The following is a 22,940-nucleotide window of genomic DNA, read 5'->3' as shown; positions in this document are numbered from 1 at the left end:
ATTCACATTTTTTAAGTTTTTTTAAACAAAACCAAAAGTTAGTTATAGCTTTTTGCCAAATGAAATAAGCTACTAATCAACTACTATTTTTTAAGGATGCCACTCATTTATTAAAAAAAAAATCAGAAACACTTAGTTCTGCCATTTCATGTAGAATTAATAGGATTTCTGGTGTTATAAGGTATATTCTTGGACTGTGGGTGACTTGTGACTAACTCATCTTTTAGGGAAAAAAAGAAAAGCCTTTCTCTAATGATGTGTAATTAGACATTTGTAAATAATGTATCCCTTCTTGTATAGTTCTGCCATTTCATGTAGAATTAATAGGATTTCTGGTGTTATAAGGTATATTCTTGGACTGTGGGTGACTTGTGACTAACTCATCTTTTAGGGAAAAAAAGAAAAGCCTTTCTCTAATGATGTGTAATTAGACATTTGTAAATAATGTATCCCTTCTTGTATAGTATCTTTTTGAAAATAAGTTTAACTCAGCACAAAACAGAAAGCATGATAGAACTAAACAGTTTCTTCTTGAAGTCATATGCATTTTATCAGGTTCAAGTTTATTGGTACTTTGGCTAAATTACATAGTCTGTCCATAGTACCTGTGCTATATAACTAGCCATCACTGAGAGTACATTGTTGAATTTTTAGAGAGCAAGTTGAACTACCCAAATCTGTAGCCAATAAAACTTCTCCATGCATATTATTTTTAAGTTGCCTCTCCGATATTCTCTCAAGCATAGCTATATTTGAAAGAACATAATTAAGAATGCAATATGATATAATGTACTTACCAGAATTAACATTACTTAGCAGTTCAACTCATTCACAAAACCTTAGAATTTACTATAGTCCCCTTCAAAATAGACTTCACTGTACAGTGGCCTTGACAAATGTCTGGGTATCCTGCTTAATTGTTTCTCTACACTCTTGGAAAGCTGCAGTTTTGCCATAGCCCTCACCAGCTATAAAACAAAGCAGATTACCTCAATATTCTAGGTCTCATCTTTTGCATTTGTAAAATAGGAATAGCAACAGTACCTATTTCAGGGTGCATCACTTGAGTCACTTAACACCAGAGTCTGACATGAACCAAATGTTTTCAGTTTAAGATTTCTATTTTCCATGTATCATTTCATTTGTCAGGACAACCTAGGTAATCAATGACTAGATGAGCATATAAATTGCTGTAACTTCTAAACATTGTGACTGTATTATTAATACTGACAAAAGCATAGCTTATTCTTGATATCTAAGTACAGGTTTCATTGTAGATATAACAAGGGCTAAATATTATTTTCAGAGAATATCAAAGTTCTATCAGTTAAATAATAAATGCTTATTCTAAAAGTGAAATATAGTAATATTTATGAATAGCTCTAAATTTTACATAAGTTGCATTACGAAACAAACTGACACTATTAGAATTAATAGATATTAATAGATATCTATTGAAAAGAAATGAAGAAAGCCTAATTGATAATAAAATTGTCACTAGCAGTACTGAAATCAAAATGACAGTCTTTACCACCCTCAGTTAAAAGCAAATATCATATGTTTTCAAAATTGTACAATATAGAACACCCAATTTGACATCTAACACTTCCAAGAGATTGACAGTATGAAACTCAAAATTGAGTATGTCAATTTTAATCAGAAAATTATTGCATTATTTTTACTATAAAAATTTCATATTTATTCTTATATTCTGTGATTGTGATTTTGTACTTTACCTTGATCTGAAAATTGCTGTGCCTTTGATTTAGCGTCTCCTTGGTTTACCTCTTACTTCTTGTGGCTCATATGACAATGTCATTGCAGGACAATGCAAACTCTATTCTATGATTTTTAACTAAATGTGTTGGAAACTAAGGCAGAGGAAAACCGAAACTGTGGGGATAAAATGAGAAATGCTTCAAGCCTTTGGGGGGGGCAGGAAAGTGTTTATTTGGCTTATACTTCCTTATCACTGTTCATCATTGAAGGGAGTCAGGACAGGAAGTCAAACAGGGCAGGAACCTGGAGGCAGGAGCTGATGCAGGGGCCATGGAGGGGTGCTGCTTACTGGCTTGCTCCTCATGACTTGCTCAGCCTGCTTTCTTTCAAGCCTTTTTTTTTAACACCATCCATCTTTGTTGTTATTTCTCCTGCCGATTTTTAAGTGAATTCTCCCATCATCAGTATCTTCAAAACAACTTTTAAAATAGGTTTATCATGTTATCATACATTTTCACTAGCAAGAAAGATCCAAAAGAAATAAAGTTGGTGCCTTAAGGCATTGCCAAGTTAATAACCAATAGAAACATCCTAGCCGCCCCTTAACTATTGGGTAGATAAAAAGCATAGGACAAACATAGCATGCCATTCAACGAACAGCATGAAAATGAAACCCTGTTGCTTGCAATTGCATGGAAAGACCTGGATGGTCCTATACATGAGTATAAAAGGCCTAGTACAACATGATCTCACCCCTGTGGAGTATAAAATCTTTACCTCATAGAATTTGAAAGTAGAGTGGAGTACAGGGTTTAGAAAGTTCAGAAAAGGTGTGAACACTGGGTATTGAGTTAGGGCAGAACACGAGATTCTGATGTGTTATTGTATGGTAGAATGACTACAATGTACCATGTATTTCAAAAAGCTAGAAGAAATGAAGGCAAATATTTTTGCCATAAAGAAGTGATAAGTGAGTCACACATGTTGGCTTATACTTGTAACCCTACAACTCAGGATGTGTATACAGGAGAATTCCCACAAGTTCAAGACTAATTTGGAGCACCTAGTGTGCTCCAGAACCCAGAACCAAAAAATAAAAGAAAAATAAAAAATGTTTGAGGAAATAAATATGTGTAACCTTACCTAAGATTTATAGAATATGTAACTATATCAAAATACCACATACTACCCCTTAGATGCATATATAATTTTGTTTTTATAACTTGGTAAGAAAATAAATTTAAAAAGAAATAACTACAGCATATGAGACAAATACAGTTATAAAGTTCTTCCGTAACCTCTATTTGCCTGTTTCTCCTTCCTATCCATTCACCAGGAATCTATTAGCTGCCAGGGAATAGACCATAGTCATTTCTCAGAAATTCGTGATCAAAAACGAGGTGAACATTAAGGAATTATAACTAATTTCATGGTTATAATGAAATTAAATTCAATTGTGGTGTTTAATTTCTGAAGTGAACCTTGTCATCATTTAAAAACTGATATATTTTAGTGGTGTTTTCTTCCCCTTGGTGCTGTCTGAACTGAGGTCATGCTAGTCACTTGTCATGCTTGCCACAAATAATCATGGCCACGGACCTCAGTAGAAGCACAGTTAGACTTTTCACCTAAGTCACAGTTAGAAAACACTTAAGTAAGAATTTGTACAATTTAGACATGTAGCATTTGTCCTGTCCATTTGTCGTTGGTAACCTATTTAATGACTTGTTGGGCATATACATAATTGTTCTTTATGGCTGAAACACAATTCTGAACAGGTATTTTTAATGTTCCCATGACCTTAGTGAAGACCCTCAAGATTCTTTTCCTCATGGCAAAATATTTCTGAGCAATAAGCAAGTCAGCTTATATAGTAACACTTACTATTTGTGTTACTTACTTACTCCAATAGGAATATGATGAAGAATGGGCAAAGAAAATTCAGAGTGAGAAGTTTCGCTGGCATAATTCTCAGTGGTTGGAGATGGTAGAGAGTCGTCAGATGGATGAGAGTGAACAGTACTTGTACGGTGATGATCGAATTGAGCCATACATCCATGAAGGGGACATTCTTGAAAGACCTGACCTTTTCTACAACGCAGGTAAGGCAATAACCAAAGCAAAAACACATGTTTCATTTGTGTGCTATAAAAAGGGCCTTTGGTCTGCCAGTCAAGCATGCTCCCAAACTTTGAAAGCACGCTTTTAGTGTGTAAGTGGTCTTCTGTTAATAATTTCAGGTAGTAGTGCCTATACACACCAAACAAAACTAGTTAACATCATTTTTTTTTTTCAAGTTAGTCTTTGGTGTGATCTCCATTTAAAGTATGTATAGCCAGGATAGTTAATGGTTGTTAGAAGCTTCCTACTTTCTAGGATATTTAAGTTTTGGTTTTTTTCATCTTTTTGTTTAAATTAAAACAAGATTGTTTTACATGTCAATCCCAGTTTCCTCTCCCTCCCGTCCTTCCCTGTCCCCCACTAACACCCTACATATCCCATACCCTTTCTGCTCCCCAGGGAGAGTGGGGCCTTGCATGGGGGATCTTCAGAGTCTGTCATATCTTTTGGGATAGGGCCTAGGCCCTCCCCCCATGTGTCTAGGCTGAGAGATTATCCCTCTATGTGGAATGGGCTCCCAAAGTCCATTCCTATGCTAGGGATAAGTACTGATCCTCCTCACTGACACCCACGTTCATGGGGTCTGGATCAGTCCTATGCTAGTTCCCAGCTATCAGTCTGGGGACCATGAGCTCCCCTTGTTCAGGTCAGCTGTTTCTGTAGGTTTCACCAGCCTGGTCTTGACCCCTTTGCTCATCACTCCTCCCTCTCTGCAACTGGGTTCTAGTTCAGTTCAGTGTTTAGCTGTGGGTGTCTGTGTGTGCTTCCATCAGCTACTGGATGAAGGCTCTAGGATGGCATATAAGTTAGTCATCAATCTCATTATCAGGGGAGGGCATTTAAGGTAGCCTCTCCTTTGTTGCTTAGATTATTAGTTGGTGTCATCCTTGTAGATCTCTGGACATTTCCCTAATGCCTGATTTCTCTTTAAACCTATAATGGCTCCCTCTATTATGGTATCTCTTATCTTGTTCTCCTCTATTCTTCCCCTGACTCAACCTTCCTGCTCCCTCATGTCCTCCTCACCCCTTCTTTTCTCCCCTTCTCATTCTCCTAGCTCCCTCTCCCCTCCCCCCATGCTCCCAATTTGCTACATCTTTGGGATTTCTGACTTTCAGTTAACAATGCAACACGCATCCAGTGCTCTACATCTATTAAATATGTTACTTAATAATTTTATTTTGTTTCTTAATTTAAGCAGTTTCATATTACCATGGTTTTGTCTTAATTCTAAACTATTTGGTGATTATTGGGAAGACTTGGAACTTTCCCTTCTAAACCTTGCTAATACTTTTAAGATAATAGTCTAACCAGACAGTGATGGTGCATACCTTTAATCCCAGCACTCAGGAGGCAGAGGAGGCAGATCTCTGAGTTTAAGGGCAAGGTCCAGGACAGACAGAGCTACACAGAGAAACCCTGTCTCAAAAAACAAAAACAAAAAGCTAATAGTCATCATTACACAAATGTTGTATCTGTTATAACACTGCTGAGCATGACTGTTTCTAGGGATGACAAGTTTGGCAGAGATGGTAAACTTTATGTACTTTGCTTGTAATGTTTTAAACTGTCACCAATATCAAAAATACTGCGTTGAAATCATACATAGTTGAGGAGACAAAAGAGATTTCCAAATAAGACCTGAGAAAAACTCTAAAAGTGTTAGTTGCGCTGGAGGGAAGCTGGGTGGTTGAGAGCTTTCCTAAAATGCACAAGACCATTGGCTCAATCCATTACCAAAAGAAGAAAGAAGTCAAGTAATTCTAACCAAATAAATGACAATTTGTATATGATCAATGATTGAATGCTAATGTAAGTTGCCATTATATCTAATCACTAATAATTAACATCATATTAACCACTATTCACATATTCACTGATATGTTTCATAAATATATTGAAATTTTTCACTATTACATATCATTTTATATTTAATAAAGGCACCTGAATTCCGAAACATTTCTGCTCCAGTTTACAAAAGGAATAGCTTCCTTCCTAACACAACCCTACAATGGTTATGAAGTGCTGTTCCTTTCCATCCAGATAAGTGTAGGTCATTAGCTCCAACCAACCTGAGTTTCTGAGTTCAGTAATAGCATGCAACTCTTCCTAATGTATTCAGAATTCATGAAGGAGCATAATACAAAATATATGATACTTTTGTTCACAGGAATCATAATATTCTTAGAATCAAATTTCTTGCTTTAAAGATTGATAGTTACCTGTCAACATCAATCAATTCCCAATATCTGCAAGAGAACCAATCACAGTATCTTCAACTTTGGTTTTTTAATACAATTAAAATGTCAGAATACATTGTTAAGTTATACCACATTTCAAAAATTAATTCATTTGAACCAGTATCTTAGAATACAAATTGTAGCTATTTCCTGTGAGACGCTTTATAATTCAATCATAATACCTTTGAAGTTACATATATATATATATATATATATATATGTTACACATATATGTGTATGTGTATCCATAGACACATGTGTGAATGTATGTATCTTATATACTGAAATTTAGAAACAGTGATCACTGCTGGCAAAATAACAAAATTGTAAATATTTGAAGAGGGAAGTTATCACCTGTAGACATCCTTTTGTCTTTTGCATACCTGCATCCTGATGGTAGATTCTGAGCCTTTAGCAGTGCAGGCTTTATGTTGTGAGTTTGGAGATTTTGATTCCTACAGGCAAGTTCTCGATACTTTATATTTTATGAATTTTTACCATTTATTTTCATGAAGTCCACCAGGGATTAGATGAACCTCTGTGTCATTTCTTGCTGTATTTCGTAGAGATCTATAATAATGTCTACCCCTTTTCATTGTATACAGTTATGTTTCAGAAACATCAGGTAATTTCTTTGCATTTGTCTTAAATATAGAATTAACATCATTTTGGTATTTTACATTATTCTACAATTGGCATGTTTGCCCAACTCTCATCCTGAGTTATTTTGGTTTAAATTTTGCAGAGTAACTTGAGTTTTTTAATATTAACCTTTTTAACATTAGCCAGATTGTCACTAAGTACTAAATACAAAATGGAATTTATTTATCTTTTTAGCTTCTTTCCTCTCATTCTATTGTGTCTTAGAATTCCCCATAATTTCATTTTTGTATCTTCTCAGTGTTTACCCAGTATTTGATTTATAGAATCTTTAACTTCTAACAGACATAAAATGAGAACCAAATTTTCACTTTTTAGTTTTTAGTTGAAGTTTAAGTACTTTAAATTTAGTAAAATAGTTAAGATTAATATCCGTTATATATGTAGGTGGAGTTTTCCTATCAACTCTGTCCCACTAGCCATTCCCCAAATAACCACACAGATAAGTTATTAATTATAAATGCTTAGCCAATAGCTTAGGCTTGCCTCCAGCCTGGTTCTCTTTCACCATGTACATTACTCAGATCAAACTCAGGTTGTCAAGCTTGGCATCAAGTGCCTTTACCCACTGAGCCATCTCACTGCTCCCTCAAACAAATGTTGTCATTTAAGTCCTACTGATATTTAAAGACTCAAATCAGTTATAACTTTGAATCCTGCTCTTCCCAAGTACTATATCTAACCCCTATAAACAATAATTCATCTATATTTTATTGTGTTAATACTCACATGATACATATATCTACTGTTGTATATTATTTCTAAATAATTATTATATCCAAAGGGAAATTCTTTCGTAAGGAAATCATGTGTTATAGTTGTGTATATTTTTCACAAAATTGATCATACTATTATTATGCAAGTGTTTTAGTAGGAAATAATCATTTGGTAAGTAAATAATATGCCTGTTGTTTGCTGTATTTTTCATTATTCTGGTCAGTATGGCCTGGCTAATATTTCCATGTTCAATAATCTAGCATAGGAGACTCACAAAGTCCTCAGAACCTTGCAAAAAGTTAATCCCAAGACATAGACTTGGGTTTGTTCTAGGCTTAGGGAAGCCTGAGGCCATAATATCTGATTGTTGTTAGTCCTACAAATAGCAGATTATTTATAGTCTTAGAGCACTGAGAAAGTAATACAATGCTTAAATCATTTTAAAAAACTACTAGCTGGCTTAGATTTAGAAGAATAAATGTTTATAAGCAAAAACAGAGCTCTCAAAAACATGGTAGTGTAGAGCTCTTTAGGGGATCAAATATATCTGATAACCTGATGGTATAGCTATATAATAGTGCCTAATTCATCAAAAAGTATTTACATTTTATACAGTTACCCACTTAAAAACACAGGACGTGTAAATCATTTTATTCAAAAATTTAATATACATTTGTATGTGTGTTTTAATGTTTGCCATTTAAATTGCCAAGTGTTTTTTATCAACAAATTATTTTTGATATATTCTGCAATTATGCTATATAAATGAAGCTATCTGGATATAAAATGAGAGACATGCTGAAGTATCGCTGTTTGCCAGCCTTGTGGTGTTCCATGCCTCGTTTGCCTTTATTCGTGGCCTTTTCTTAGCCTGAATGGTAGTCCCTGTCCCTGAGGACCACACCTAATACCTTTATCCTTGTCTTTTCTTAGAGTCAATACTGTAAGTTCCTTGAGGGCTGTCTGTCTCATTTCTGTCTACACTGGTATTACCTAGCACAAAATAGGGACTCAGTGATTGCTGTATTATTATGATAAAATGTTGTGACCACTCATATATATGCATGACCTTCTGTGCATATTCCAGGGACAGAAGCATGCCATTCTTCTTTACAGACTAAATGACTAGGTTTCTAACATATTGCTCAATAAGGTAATTTCTATTTTATTCTCTGTATGTTTCACTCGTCACTGTTTGACTCTTTCTAGATGGATTGATTGCCTCTGAAGGAGCCATAAGTCCAGATTTCTTCAATGAGTTTCACCTCCAGAATGGAGATGTGGTTGGACAACACTCATTTCCTGGCAGGTAAACAATCTTCCAAGAGAGAACTTGGACGTAGCATCTACTTTGTTTTGGAAAGCTAGCTTTCTTCAGTCTACAATTTCTTTGCCTTTGTCATTACAAGGAGGCTAAAAACTTCTGTCTCTCCAGGAGAGTAATTATTTTTCAATCACTTTATTAAAAAATAATGCTTTATTGCTTTGGAAAATATACACTGTCCTTTGAAATATAAAATAGTTTGCAAACTAACAAACACAAGTGTTTCGTGGTGTATTTCCTGTTGCATTCCTGGTGTATCCAAAACAAAATAAGTACTGTTTTGGTTATATAAGATTATTTATTTATTTGTTTATTTGCTTATTGACACAGGTACCCTGTGTGCACTGGCTGTCCTGGAACTTGTAGACCAGGCTGGCCATAAACTGATAGAGATCTACCTGCCTCTGCCTCCTGAGTTCTGGGATTAACCAGTAGTAGATTTTTATATCCATAGGGTTAGCAGTAAGTAAAATACATAAGAAGAACAATATCTCCTAAGCCAGCATTATTTTACAGTTGTAATAAAGTTCACTACAGCAGACATCCAGCTTTTTATTACAGGTTTTTTAAACTGTAGATATTTTCCTCTTTATGCCATCACTAAGGTGTAGAGCTTTCATTCGGGCTGTTGACATTTCACTCTGAAATAGCCAACTGAAATGTTCTCTTTCCCTGCAGTAGGTGTTAACTGAAAGTCATTTTATTGCTATATTTCTTTAGCATAATAGCAGACTTCCTCCTAGGGCCCATGTTCTCAGGTTCTTGGCTATTTTATCAGTATGTTTTAACTCTCAGTGATCAATTGAAATAGACTTTTTAATACAACTATAATAGTTGATATAGATATTATTGATAATCTATTATATACATCTATCTTACAGATATCTATCTTTTGATTCTTAAGTTGCACTCCAAATTTTTAAAACAAGAATTATTTCCATTGTATAGATAAAGAAACCAACAGCTAATTGAAATAATCAATAAAGTATCCTAATATACATTGGTACACTGCACAGAAATACTACCTCTATTCATAAATGCAAAGCAAATATATCTATGTGATATATTCAAAAATATAAAGATTGGTGTTCTCTAGTGGCTTCTCAGTGACAAATAACATGAGAAATAATTTTGTCAGTGTACTGAATTGACATAATAAGAAGTCCTTTGCCTCAAGACATAAAAGCTAACCATGACTAAATACTAAAAAACATTTGACTTTTGATTATTTTTGAAGCATTTGACATTCCAGTTATAAATATTTAAATATAATCTCTGTTTAATTATAATTGTCTCATGTAACAATTCACAGTATAAATGTTTTCCATAAAATTGAAAGTGAAAGATGATTTAGGCATATGATCTTAATATTTATAGCAAAAATTGTTTATATCATTTATAAACCTAATTATTCTACCATTGTAATTATTTTTCCCCTTATGATTCATGGTAAATATCATCCTATAGATAGTGCCAATCTAAATAAAGCAAACTGCTACTAATTTTTCCTTACTTCCTTAAATAAGACTTGTTTTCATTTTTATGTAATTATATGATTTTAAATAAATTAAGCATTTTGATTAGTATTGAATGTATAGTCAGGAATGTGGGACATTCCTATGACCTCAGCCCTTCAGGACATAAGGCAAAAAGCTCCTAGGCCAGTTGGGGCCATACAATGAGACCCTGTCTCAAAAAATTCCAATATGGCCGGACATTGGTGGTGCATGCCTTTAATCCCAGCACTCAGGAGGCAGAGGCAGGTGGATCTCTGTGAGTTCGAGGCCAGCCTGGTCACCAGAGCGAGTGCGAGGATAGGCTCCAAAGCTACACAGAGAAACCCTGTCTTGAAAAAAACAAACAAACAAAAAATTCCAATATGAAAGTAGTTGAGGACTGGAGAGATGGCTCAGAGGTTAAGAACACTGGCTATTCTTACAGAGGACCTGAGTTCAATTCCTGGCAACCACATGGTGGCTCACAATTATCTATAATGAGATCTGGTGCCTTCTTCTGTTGTGCAAGCATGCATGCAGATAACTGATTACATAATAAATAAATAAAATCTTAAAAAAACAAAAAAGACAGTAGTTGAATATACAAGTCAATAAATCTTGACACCAATTCAACAAAGTTTGTGATTTTAATGATAGTTTTATAAAAAAATATAGCTATATTGAGAAATACTTAACAATAAAGTTTAATATTCCAAGATTTCAGTACTTTGCTTTTTATTTGTTTTAAATTTAATGACTGGGAAAACCCATATAGGACTTCATTATTGAAAATTACTGTGTTACATTCTTTCATGAAATAAAGATGCTACTTAAATATTTTTACCCTTGAAAAGGAACTGAAGGCTCTTTATAATCAAAAGAGTAATATACTTACTGTAGTTATCTGGATTTGAGAATTGTTTATCCTTTAAAAAAATTTCCCCAAGAAAATTTGTCTTTTATATCACCCTTTATAACTTTATAAGCATACCACCTTTTCTGTTTATTTGCAGAAGAAATAATTTATTGTTGATTCCTTTGATATTTTTTGTAGCTGATAAATCAATGAATGGGATGCTCATTGTATCTGTGTCAGGGAGAGCAGCGCGCTCTTCGTGGACCCTTTGCACATTCTGTTGGAGTTATTCTGGCATAATTCTTAGTCAAATAAGTTTTATTCTGGAATAAATTACTTTTTTCACTTGTTCAAATGTCATTACCTATTTCAGATTCCTTTTTAGTAATTATTATTTATTCTTTGAGAGTTTCATAGATTTATGAGATGTGTTTTGATTTTATTCACCCACCACTCCCTCCCTACAACTCCTCCAAGATAAGATTCTCTTTTGAATATAGTTATGTTCTCCTTTGATAATAGCAAACCATGGATCTTCAGTTAGGTATATTTATTTTAATTCTGGAAGTATTTAGTCATATTAAATTAACATATAACTAGTCACGTATTTTGCTGTGGTGATTTTGGTGTGTAATGTTCCTGATCTGAAATCTTAAACTACTAGAGCTTTCAGTTTCTGATACCTAGTAGCAAACTTTAAAACGCATTGAAGAACATCAACTCAAAATGCTGATTACAAAAATTCCCATTTATTAGCTGAGTTTAAATAATATAAGAAATATTTCAATAAATGTCCATTCACTAACCTAAAATTGTTGAATTCTTACTTTCACCTCTCCTGGGATTGAAAAGAAGAACCTAAGCTGTGAGCAAATACTTTCCTCATTGGATTTAAACTCTGAGAAGCCTGACCCCCTAAATACCTTTAAAAGTGGCAAGTGTTGCCTCTGTGGCGCTTCCTCGAAGTCAATGAAATACACAGAGGATGTGCAGATTCTTCACTGCTTCTTTATCATTGTTTTCATAACAACGATAGCAAAGTTATCCAGGGGAAGAATAATAACTGATGTATACAAGGTAAAAATGTATCACCAACATTATCGTTAATGATTGCCCATGAATGTGGGACAGTGCATCAGACAGATTACAGCAGTGGGAAGTGCCACCTGCCAGTCAGCTTCCATGGCTTTTCAGGCTTATTATTGGAACATTTCAATTTGAGTAGATTCCTGTTAAGTAGTTGATCCCAAATTGTTCAAGGAAAGAATTTTCTTTTTTCCTCAAATGATTTTTAGTAAATAAATACATATGTATTAAAATCTGAGAAACTAAGCCAAATTGAAAGAAGTGTTAAAACCTAATCTGTATTGTTGTTTTTCCTAAAGTCCAAGTCAAAGGTGCTTCATCGTCTAAGTGCCAGTATCTTTGTAATATGGGGAGGCAGTTTAATTGGAAACAGTGAAAGCTGTTAAACTCATCTATCTCATTCTACAAGAGAGACTGGACATTTGATAAAATAGATACTGGCAGTTGGACAGCAAATCCTTAGCTTTAGACATGTGTCACTATTGGTTTGAACCTCTTGGCGCCAGGATTTCCCGACATTTAGAGCTAATGCAAAATGCATTAGGGCTCCAGGCATTAGCTGTGGGGTTGCCAATCACAGTGTCAAATACAAATCTCCCAAGTCTGAACTGGTGTTGGGGGTAAAGTGGGACTTGGTATTGAACCTAATTAAAACTAATGGGAGCAAGGCGAGGTGGGTTTTTTGTTGTTGTTGTTGTTTTTTTTTTTTTTTCCCCTGCTATGTACTACATATTCGCGCCATATTTTTGGAGCTTTTTTTTTTTATTATTATAACTCTTACTTTTCAAGACTAACAAGAACCTCATGTTAAGAGTATTCTTAAACTGCTTCCAGCTTTTACAAATCAGTTTTTGTTGCAGTAAAAATGGTCCATTTTCCTTTTATAGGAATCCAATTTTCATAAACTGAAAAAAAAAAAACTTTAGAGTCTGCTTAAGTTTCCTTGGGGCTTTGAAAAATACTTTTCAGAGAGCCTGGCATTCTTTGTGGTTGGTAGAGTAATGTCAGTCGCTGACCATCTTCTCACTGAGGTCAAAGTGGACTGGGCTTGCACGCGACCTGCCTCTGCCTCATAGTTACAACCTTTTGTTTCCTTCCTTGGAGTATTTTACTCTTATGTTTTGTGCATAATGAACTTATACACTATACATGTATATCTTTCACTGTAGTCTCTTTATTTTGTGAACCGTTAACAGCTGAAATGTTAGTTGCAAGATCATGATGAATAGAAGTAACATTATTTCTCTAAATAAAATATATAATACCTTACAGTAATTTAAAGTATAATTCTCATTTACATATTTATTGAGTCGAAGTATGTGTCATGGCTACATGTCAGAGGACAACTTGCAGGAATCAGTTCTCTCTTCCATCATGGACTCCAGGTATCAGACTTGGGTTGTCAGGCTTTCCAGGTAGCATCCTTATTACACTGAGCCATCTTACCAACCCCTTAGTTTTTCCAAAAATAGGATCTATGTATACAATACCCTATATATTCAGTGCACTCTTAAACCTCTTACATACACTGAGTTCTTGACATGGATATATGCATAGGTCCCTACTAATTTGTTCTTAGTTCCGGATGTTTGAAAGGATGTTAAAAAGGGACTGCTTCTAGGTTTAAATACAGTTTTTAAGTCTTGATTAAAAGAAGTATAGAAGAGGGGCTGGAGAGATGGCTTAGATCACCAGCTAATCTTTAAGGACCCAAGATTTGATTGCTTCAAAAGCATGTGTACCTCCAATTTCAAAGGATTTGGTGCCCCCATGGCATCAGGAACATACATGGTACACAGACCGTGGTAAAATACCCATATATACAAATTAGAAAATAGTTTTCTTTTTGTTTTTTTTGTTTTTTTGGTTTTTTTTTTTTTGAGACAGGGTTTCTCTGTGGCTTTGGAAGCTGTCCTGGAACTCACTCTGTAGACCAGGCTAGTCTGGAAATCAGTGATATCCACCTGCCTCTGCCTCCCGAGTGCTGGGACTAAAGGCATGTGCCACCAATGCCTGGTTTAGAAAATAGTTTTTTTAAAAAGCAACTTCTTTATAAATACTTGTGTATGTATATCAAGACTATAACAGCAAGGGTGAGTAGCAGGATATTGTACCATTTACTTTAAAAATTGCTCTGTTTTAGACATGATATATGTTTCTAACTAAAAAAAAATTCAGATCTGTGCAAACTTTCATAATACATTACAAATTAATTATGAATAGATACTCATTTATCCAAAGAATATTTTAACATATATAAAAACCCGTCTCAAGCACAGTTATAAATGCTGTCCAGGCCTAACCCAGAGAAATAAGTTTAAGCTCTTTCTAGTTTTGAATTAAGGGAGTAGAAATATGTCACAGAATTTCTTGAAACTAATAAAACCATTCATAAGCTATTATACCTAAGATAGTGATGTGGTCATTCTACTTTTAAACTTGTGGGATGTAAAAACTGCTAAGCATGAATGACAGTAACTACATGGCAATAGCATTATATAAAACACAACGTGCAAATAAAGATTTTTACATTATGACACTCGTAATGTAAAATAACCCTTATGAGAAATTTTATTCTGAATATTACCAGTTGGATTTTTCAAGATAAAAATTCCTAGGAGCCTTTAAGTTTTTCAAAGAATAAAGTGTTTAAGACTTTTTTTTTAAAAAAAAATCTAAATCGAAATACACAAAAGCAGATAATTTGAATTTCTTTAATCTTTGTAATATCACGTATCACATTTGATCAAAATCGAGTATGTGGGGTAGAGAGGGCAAAGAGTGAAAAAGGATATTAAGGATCAGAGATTTTTAGGGAACCAGACTGGAACTGGGTGGTAATAAATACTGAAGCCCTTAAGCAGCAGCCTTAGTTTCACAGTTACTGCATCCAGATGACAAGGAGATACATTAATCACCAGCAACCTGTTTGGGGAAGTTTAGAGTGTTTTTAAAAGGGAGATGTGGCATTCATTTCGCAGTAGGACAAATCATAAACCTGTTTTGCTTTAATACATTTGACATGTTTTCTTGCAAATTGGTATTTCACATTTGCTTAGAGGCAAGCTGTTGTAAGTTTATTAACACATTAAGTAATTAGTTCATTATCTTAAATTCTCTCTAAAAATTAAATCCAGTTGTATTAAAGTGAGAGTGAAATGAGTGAGATTATCTCAGTGTTGAAGGATAAAATGCCTTGAGCAAATCATTTATTCATCTAACTAACCAGCATAAAGTTTTCTCTTCATGATACTTCTGGTTTTGCCTGGTGAATACATCCTTATAAGTCTGATGTAGTTCAGTCTTACTTGTCATATTTATTTAGACTATACAGAGACAACTTCTTTCTAGCAGAGAAAAGCCTCCTTCTACTGCTTGGATACTAATTGTTTGCATTTCCCATGGAAAATTGAATTAGATTTTATTAGTAAATTGGGCCTATAACCTTTAAGGCTAGATTTTATTAGATTATCACACATCAGCATTAGCAAACTGTAAACTTTACTGAAAATAAAAAACAAGCCAAAAATCACTGGAAACTTGGGAAGATGTTTTATCCTAGAGAGGTTGTAGTGCTTACTTGGAAAAGTATTTTCAGTTATTTACTTTCCTTTACAAATTTAGAAGCAAGAGAACTTGGCAGTACAACTACCCTCATCAGTGTAGTGCCATTTTCTGTCTGGTGGTCACAGCAAATTTTTGGAGCCATGCACATTAGCTGTGTATTAAAAAAAACCCACACACATATTTATAAGCCAGACAGTGGTGCTGTACACATTTAATCCCAGCACTGGGAGGCAGAGGCAGGTAGATCTCTGTGAGTTCAAGGCCAGCCTGGTGGTAGTCTACATAGTGTAATCCAGGACAACCAAGAATACACAATGCTACACAACACAGTGAAACCCTGTCTCAAAGCAAACAAACAAAAATTATTATCTTTTATTAAGACTTTCATTTAAGAGAAACAATTTGGTATAACTGAATGGTATAAGTAAAATAATAGGACTAAATCTTATAAAAATGTTAAGACATCAACTGTGTGTATAGCCTTGTATACAAAGACATGACACAGGTGTTAATTCTGGCTTGTCTGGGAAATTAAACACATAACCACCATTTAAGAGTGATTATTTAGTGTTAAAGTTCATGTATTTTTCAAGAGTATTAGTTACATTTTTGTGGATTCTACAGATAAAACAATTAAAAGTGAATTTAAGCAGGTATGTTGGTATATTATCTGTTAAGTCCAGAATCCAGGAAACTGAGGCAGGAGGATCTAAAGGAAAGCCAGCCTGGGTGATTGTGAGTCCCTGTTTCAAAATAAAACAATTGCAAACATAAATGGAAAGAAAGTCTAAATTCTTTAAGTATAGGTGAGTGCTCATAGATGTTTGTCCTAGGTAGTGCTCTCATTTAAAAAAATTATTGCAATACAAATTACCATTTCAAATGCTTCTTTATTCATATTCTAAATTGAACAACAATTGTATAAGCACCACCACCCCTTTAAGATGAGAGCAATGAAGCAGTCATTTATGCCTCCAGTCTGGAGTCTGGGATATTAAGCTTACCCTTTAACTGGAGAGTATTGTGTAATTCAAAGTAGAGTTATTAATTCTAGCCCTGGCAGTTTTGATTCGACCTATTATGAATAGTTTTTAAGTTTCTCTTATACTAAAAACATTAAACAGAATATTTTTCCCTCAGATTTTTAAGAGAACAGCTACACTCAATGCTGGGCTGTAGGCCTCTCAATGTAATATTAATTGCCTTTTTCTCCATGTTGCACATAGTCACTCTAAATGTGCAGTACAAATAAATAGCTTACTAATCAGATAAAAGCCCTGTGGTCTCTGTAGCTGATTTGCATTTAGTTTGATCAGGAATTGTTCAGGTTGTAGGTGAGACATCAAAGTAAATTCCTGTTTCCAAGTTAAGTCTAAGAGTAAAATACTAAGTTGTAATGAATGAGGAAGGAATTTACAAATGAAGACCTGCTTTAATATGCCTAATGACTGGGCTGTTTCAACTACAAGAAGTTTCTTCGTGTTGTATTGGAGTGGGGAGTTAGTCTATAAACCTTCTTATAGAAGTATCTAAGACAAAAACAAGGAAATATAATGTTCTAAACTCAGCCAGCCTAAACCACTTGAGCTGCTGTGACAGCTCATAAAGCTGAGAGTAGTTTTTAACTGGGCTCTGTTTTACATTGCCAAAGTGAATTTTCCTTGCAGGAAGTAGCCAGAGGGTTTATTTAGTTTCCAGTCTGAGGCTTTGATCTTTCTGTACTGTCACATCTCGGGTTACATAGCCCTTTTTCACTGCAGTAAATCTGCAACAGTTAATGAGAATAAAATCTCCTCCTCCTTACTGATCGCATGCTGCTAAATGCCAAGCCACAGCCAATTGCCCATTTGCAGTTTCAGCAAGGGTGTATGAAAACGGTGCAATCAGTTTAATCTTGTTGTCTTTGTAATTCATTTTATTGGGCTTTCTTCCTTTTCAAGTGACCTACTTTTTATCAAGTCACATGGTTACAAGGCCAAAACAGAAAGAAAATTTTAGATAGTGCATAGTCCTAAGAGTTGTTCATGGGGTAGGCACAGAGGTAGGTTAAGTTGTTGCCATTAAGATTAAAATCAGCCAACTAGAAGGTTTTTAAACAACCAGAACCTTTCTGTCTCGTTTGGTTACACTGTATGTTTAATGTGAACATAAACTTATAGTTAATTAGTTTAATGAGTAAGAACATTATTTTTTACTTTAGGTACCGAGATGATCACATTGTACCAAGGGAATTCCAAGATTTTCAGAAATCTTCCTTTCCACATTATAAGAGCTACTCTTAGAACAAAAATAACACTATTAAACACACTCAGCCATTTTATCAAGTGATAAAATTCTATCTCTGTACATATAGAATACATATTACAATTTTTCAGTAAATGTACGGACTTTTAAAACCACCTTTAAGTAATTGACTTTTCTATATTAAGAAGTGTGTCATCATAATGAAATATAAACACTTTATGATAAACTCAATTGTTGTGTATTATTACATATTAAATGTATTGTTTGCTTGTCTTTTACCTTTTCTATTGCCTTGCTATGATAGGCAGTTGGTATTTAGCAACTTGTTTGTATCATGAAATTTACCCTCAGATGGCAATTTTGAATAATAGCCAAAATAAACATATTTTACTATGTGTTCATATGGGCAATATGTATGAATATTATTAAGTAAAATAAAAAATTTAAATTTGTCATTTCTCACCAATGAATTCACAGTTACTGTTATAATAATCATTCCATAGGATATATCATTTCACATAAAAAATCAGAACATTGGAATGAATTAGTAGTATGCAATGCTTCATTCACTGATTTAGCTAATTAGAAAGGCAATGCTAATCAGAAAAGCAGAATGACAACTGAGGAGAATATTTCTGAAGTAGAGACCATCCAATCAAATCTATTGAACATAGACAATCCACTTTTTGGAAAATGCTAATTGTTGATTGCTCCATTTAAAAAAGTGGATAATTGGCCAGTAAAGAGGCACAGTGGGTAAAGGAAGCTGTCACCAAGCCTACTGACCTAAGTTGGATCTCTGAAGCCCACATGGTGGAGGGGATCTCTGAGCCCACATGACCTCTAAATGCATGCCATGGCATATGCACACACACACACATACAAAAAGCGAGTGTGCGCACACACACACACTTTTTTAAAGAAAGGAGACTATGAAAGAAGAGTGGTGAAATATTAAGGAAGAAGGACAGCACTTGCTGTCCTTGGTGTCTAGAAGGTGCTGGTACGATGTAGAAATGTTGAACTGGGAAGCTAAGCTTCTGCTCTTGCATTGCTTTCAAACAAGCCAAAGGTCTTCTTAAGCTTTTCCAGAATTGTGTTGTTGTCTTTTTGAAACTTTGGGTCCACCCAGAATTCTGGCTTTTCTACAGAAAATATTTTTTTACATTATTATAGCTCTTTAAAAGAGAAAAACTGCATCTTATACAAATGAAATTGCTCAAAAGCTCATGCTTGTGTAATTTGAACAGTCCAGTACAGGTTCAAATGATGTTACTGCAAAACAATAGAAACAACACTGGTGTCAATGCCAGGCTATTGTAATCTTTACTGAAACTGGAGTGTTTGATTTCCAATCTGTTACCTGGGATATTCATTAATAGTGATGGTTAGCATTTACTAACATGCTCCGAAGGCTTAGGAAGCAGTATGCTAAGTTCTATTGGTTGCTGTACTTATTAATGTAATGTTCACATTTGAAAACAGGCATTCTGTTATAAGCATACAAGAGAAAGCTGGTTACCCAAGACAATCCAGAAACTCGTATTTTTATCCATCTTTCTGTCTTTCACCTTCTTTGAATGATTGAAATGACCTTCATTCAAACATTTCATCAAATCCTCGAACCCCATCCTCTACCTTTCTGAAATATCACACTCTTCCCCCTACTGGGTCATCCTATCACCATGTAAATTCCACTTGACCTTACATTACATTCCAACTACTGCTCACTTTGTCACACTCAAAACTTCTCCAAAAATCTTCAGTTCTGGGGCTAGAGAGATGGACAAGCAGTTATAAGCACTTGTGGCTTTTGCAGATGACTTGGGATCAGCCCAACACCCACATGGTGGGTCACAGCCATCTGTAACTGTAGTTTCAGGGGGATTTGATACCCTTTTCCCTTCTTCTGACCAAACTTGGTGCATACATACATTCAGACACACACACACACACACACACACACACACACACACACACACACACACAAACACACACACACACACACACACACAGAGAGAGAGAGAGAGAGAGGAGAGAGAGAGAGAGAGAGAGAGAGAGAGAGAGAGAGAGAGAGGAGAGAGAGATTTAAAAATTTTAAAAAATCCTTCAATTCTATTTTGAACTTCTCCGGTTTTCTTGTCAAAATTGCCAGTAGGTTTTATATTACTGAAGCAATACTTTTCTCATTTTTAACTCTCACCTGTGCTTAACACCATTGTCTAAGCCCTGCTCTTTTAAAGGTCCTTTACTTCAATTCAAATCATACCATTTTCTGATTTTTCTCATCAGCCCTTCTTCATTCCTTTCTGGTATTCTCTGGCTTGTCACCCTTTGTCCTCCTCACCCATAAATGTTGCTTCAAATATGCTTCAGCCAGACCCTATTCTGAGAGTTATCTTCACATTCACACTGCTTACAGGATTTAAAGCAGATCCTATTGATCTTGTATCATATCTGTCTCCTCATTTTTTTTTATCAGAGACTTATTTGAACACCATCCTTTTCTCTCTTCCTATTTGACATAGCCAGTTAAATGCTTGTAAGATTATCAAGCTGTTGCATTTATATGAACATCATCCTATCTTAACAGATGTTACAACCATCCCCTGAGTAGTCAAGTCATGGGTTGTGGGCTCTTCCTTGATTTTTCCTTTCCCATTAGTCCCTCTCCAATGATCACCCTGTTCTCACTTGGGGCAGAGTCTCATTGGGACTTTTCTTGCAGTTTACACTGCTAGCACTCTAATCCAAACTGCTACTACCAGCATCCTAATTAATCACCTTGATTCTGTAGCTGCCTCACCTCATATTGCTCCTGTTTTACTTCATGTTTTTTCACAGTAGTCTTTACAGTCTTCCTAAGCCAAACCCTGGCTCCCATGCACCTTTAAGAAAAGGCAAATTCTTCAGCATGCTCTGGACACTTGTACTTTATCTGACACTTCTTCAGCTTCATCTACATATGTCCCCTGTTGGGTCTCTTCCTCCATGAAGAGGTACTTCTTACGTTGTCACCTTTGTGCTTAGCTTGAGTAGTCCTCAGACTTTCTAACTAACTAGCTTTCATCTTTCAAGTCTCAACCCAAATATTATTCCCTCATAAAAGCAACCCCTCACCCCATCTGCTCTGATTGGTTGTTTCCTTGTTTTCTCCCTCCTTCCTCAAGAATATAGATAGACCCTAGAAGGACAAGAACTTTGACAAAACTTATTCAGAGTTGTGTCTGTAGTACCTTGCACACACTAGGTTCTCATAAACATCTGTTGAATGAATGAAATAGAAAGGGCAGGGCCTGTCTTTAAACACAGATGGACTTACTTTCCTTTCTGTGCCGTATTTTATTTTCAGTGGGAACTGGCTTCATGATTTTTTACCTTTACTGTTTCTATGTCATCCTTCCAAGTGTATGATACTTTGGATGCTTTTAAATTTTACCATATTTTCATAGGAAACAGAATTAGTGATCTTTAGAAAGGAGGGTGAGGTCATCTGAAAAATCCAGAAGCCCTTCCCCTCTTTTGAAGAGCATTCTATGTTGCCTTTTTAAAACTTCTATTATAGAAATAAAGGCCTTTAATATTTTCTCATGGGAAAAAATAATCAGTTACCTAATGTGTGAATAAGAAGTGCGATATTTGCCGGGCGTTGGTGGCGCACACCTTTAATCCCAGCACTCGGGAGGCAGAGGCAGGCAGATCTCTGTGAGTTTGAGGCCAGCCTGGTCTCCAGAGCAAGAGCCAGGACAGCCTCCAAAGCTACACAGAGAAACCCTGTCTCGAAAAAAAAAAAAAGTGCGATATTTGACCAAGAATCACATTCTTTATCAAATCTAGCCTCCTAAATTTTATAGGCTTAAAAAATCTTGTACTTACATATTCTAATAAGTCACTTGAGTTTTTAGGTGGTTTCTTATAACAAAAAAAAAAGAGATGAGTTATTGCAGCTTGTGGTTTTGTAATAGAGACACAGCCTCTTTAAGAAAATATCAATGTTTTATACAGTGTAATTTGGAAAAGTATGAGGTTTGGGGTAGCTATTGCATCAAAGTATCAAGGAGATAGATATAAAAACTGAACTTAATACCTCCCATTTCAATTAGGGAAAGGTTTACTCAGTAGAAACTTACTTTCACTTTAGATTGGTAGATACACACACACGCACATGCACACGCACACGCACACGCGCGCACACACACACACACACACACACACACACACACACACACACACACACACACACACACGCAGGAGCACACATTCCCAAGGAAACAAATGACAAAAACAAAAACAGAATCAATTTGTTTAGAGACCGGGTCTCACTGTCTAGTGGTGTATGGCCAGGGAGGAACTCAACAGACAGCTGATGTCACATGTGCCCAGTCCTGTACTACCTCCTCCTGTCCCAGGAACTAACTGGGCATGACTGACCATGCCCAGTTAGAAGTTGGGCATCTTTTAAACCTGACATCCTAGTACTGAAGAATTCTTGAAACTTTTCATTTAAAGAATTTTAGATTACAAAAGAATTGCTAGAATGTGTAAAGTTTCTTGTTTTTTTAAAAAAGATGCAGAATACACTATGAAAATGAAGATATCTGTAGTTAGAAGGGGAAACTGAGGAGTGTGTTCCTGTATAGTTTACCAGCAGGAACATTAGGTAGCATTCAGGGTTTCCAAAGTGTAAAGCAAAGCATTTGTTGTCTCCCAGCTGCTCAGAGCCTCTATGAATAAAATAGAATTCAGACCTGCTTAAGAGGGGACAAGGTTGGCACTCTGTAATAGAAAGTATTTCAAATACTTCATTCTGTTTTTTTCTTAAGAAGAATAATTTTAAGATAGTAAATTCCTAAACTTTGTTTCCATTAAAGCTAATTATGAGTATGTATGTATGTATGTATACAATTTCA

General features: G+C 35.1%; 1 protein-coding gene across 5 annotated transcripts in view; it reads left to right on the top strand.

The window, feature by feature from the left end:
- The window catches only part of Kifap3 (kinesin associated protein 3), a 111,842-nt gene that overhangs the window by 73,139 nt on the left and 15,763 nt on the right, over nt 1-22,940 (top strand). For 4 of the 5 annotated variants that reach the window (XM_027417177.2, XM_035445127.1, XM_027417178.2 and 1 more), the window contains 2 exons: nt 3,632-3,821; nt 8,667-8,766. In XM_027417177.2, the coding sequence (XP_027272978.1) occupies nt 3,632-3,821; nt 8,667-8,766 (290 nt within the window). Of the gene's footprint in view, nt 1-3,631; nt 3,822-8,666; nt 8,767-17,986; nt 18,493-22,940 lie in introns of those variants that run through there. The other variant, XM_027417180.2, reaches the window with a different exon arrangement.

This window comes from Cricetulus griseus, chromosome 5 (assembly GCF_003668045.3).
Source record: "Cricetulus griseus strain 17A/GY chromosome 5, alternate assembly CriGri-PICRH-1.0, whole genome shotgun sequence".
Taxonomy (NCBI): domain Eukaryota; kingdom Metazoa; phylum Chordata; class Mammalia; order Rodentia; family Cricetidae; genus Cricetulus; species Cricetulus griseus.
The sequence above is the reverse complement of the archived record's forward strand: the minus strand, read 5'-3'. Positions and strand labels throughout refer to the sequence as shown.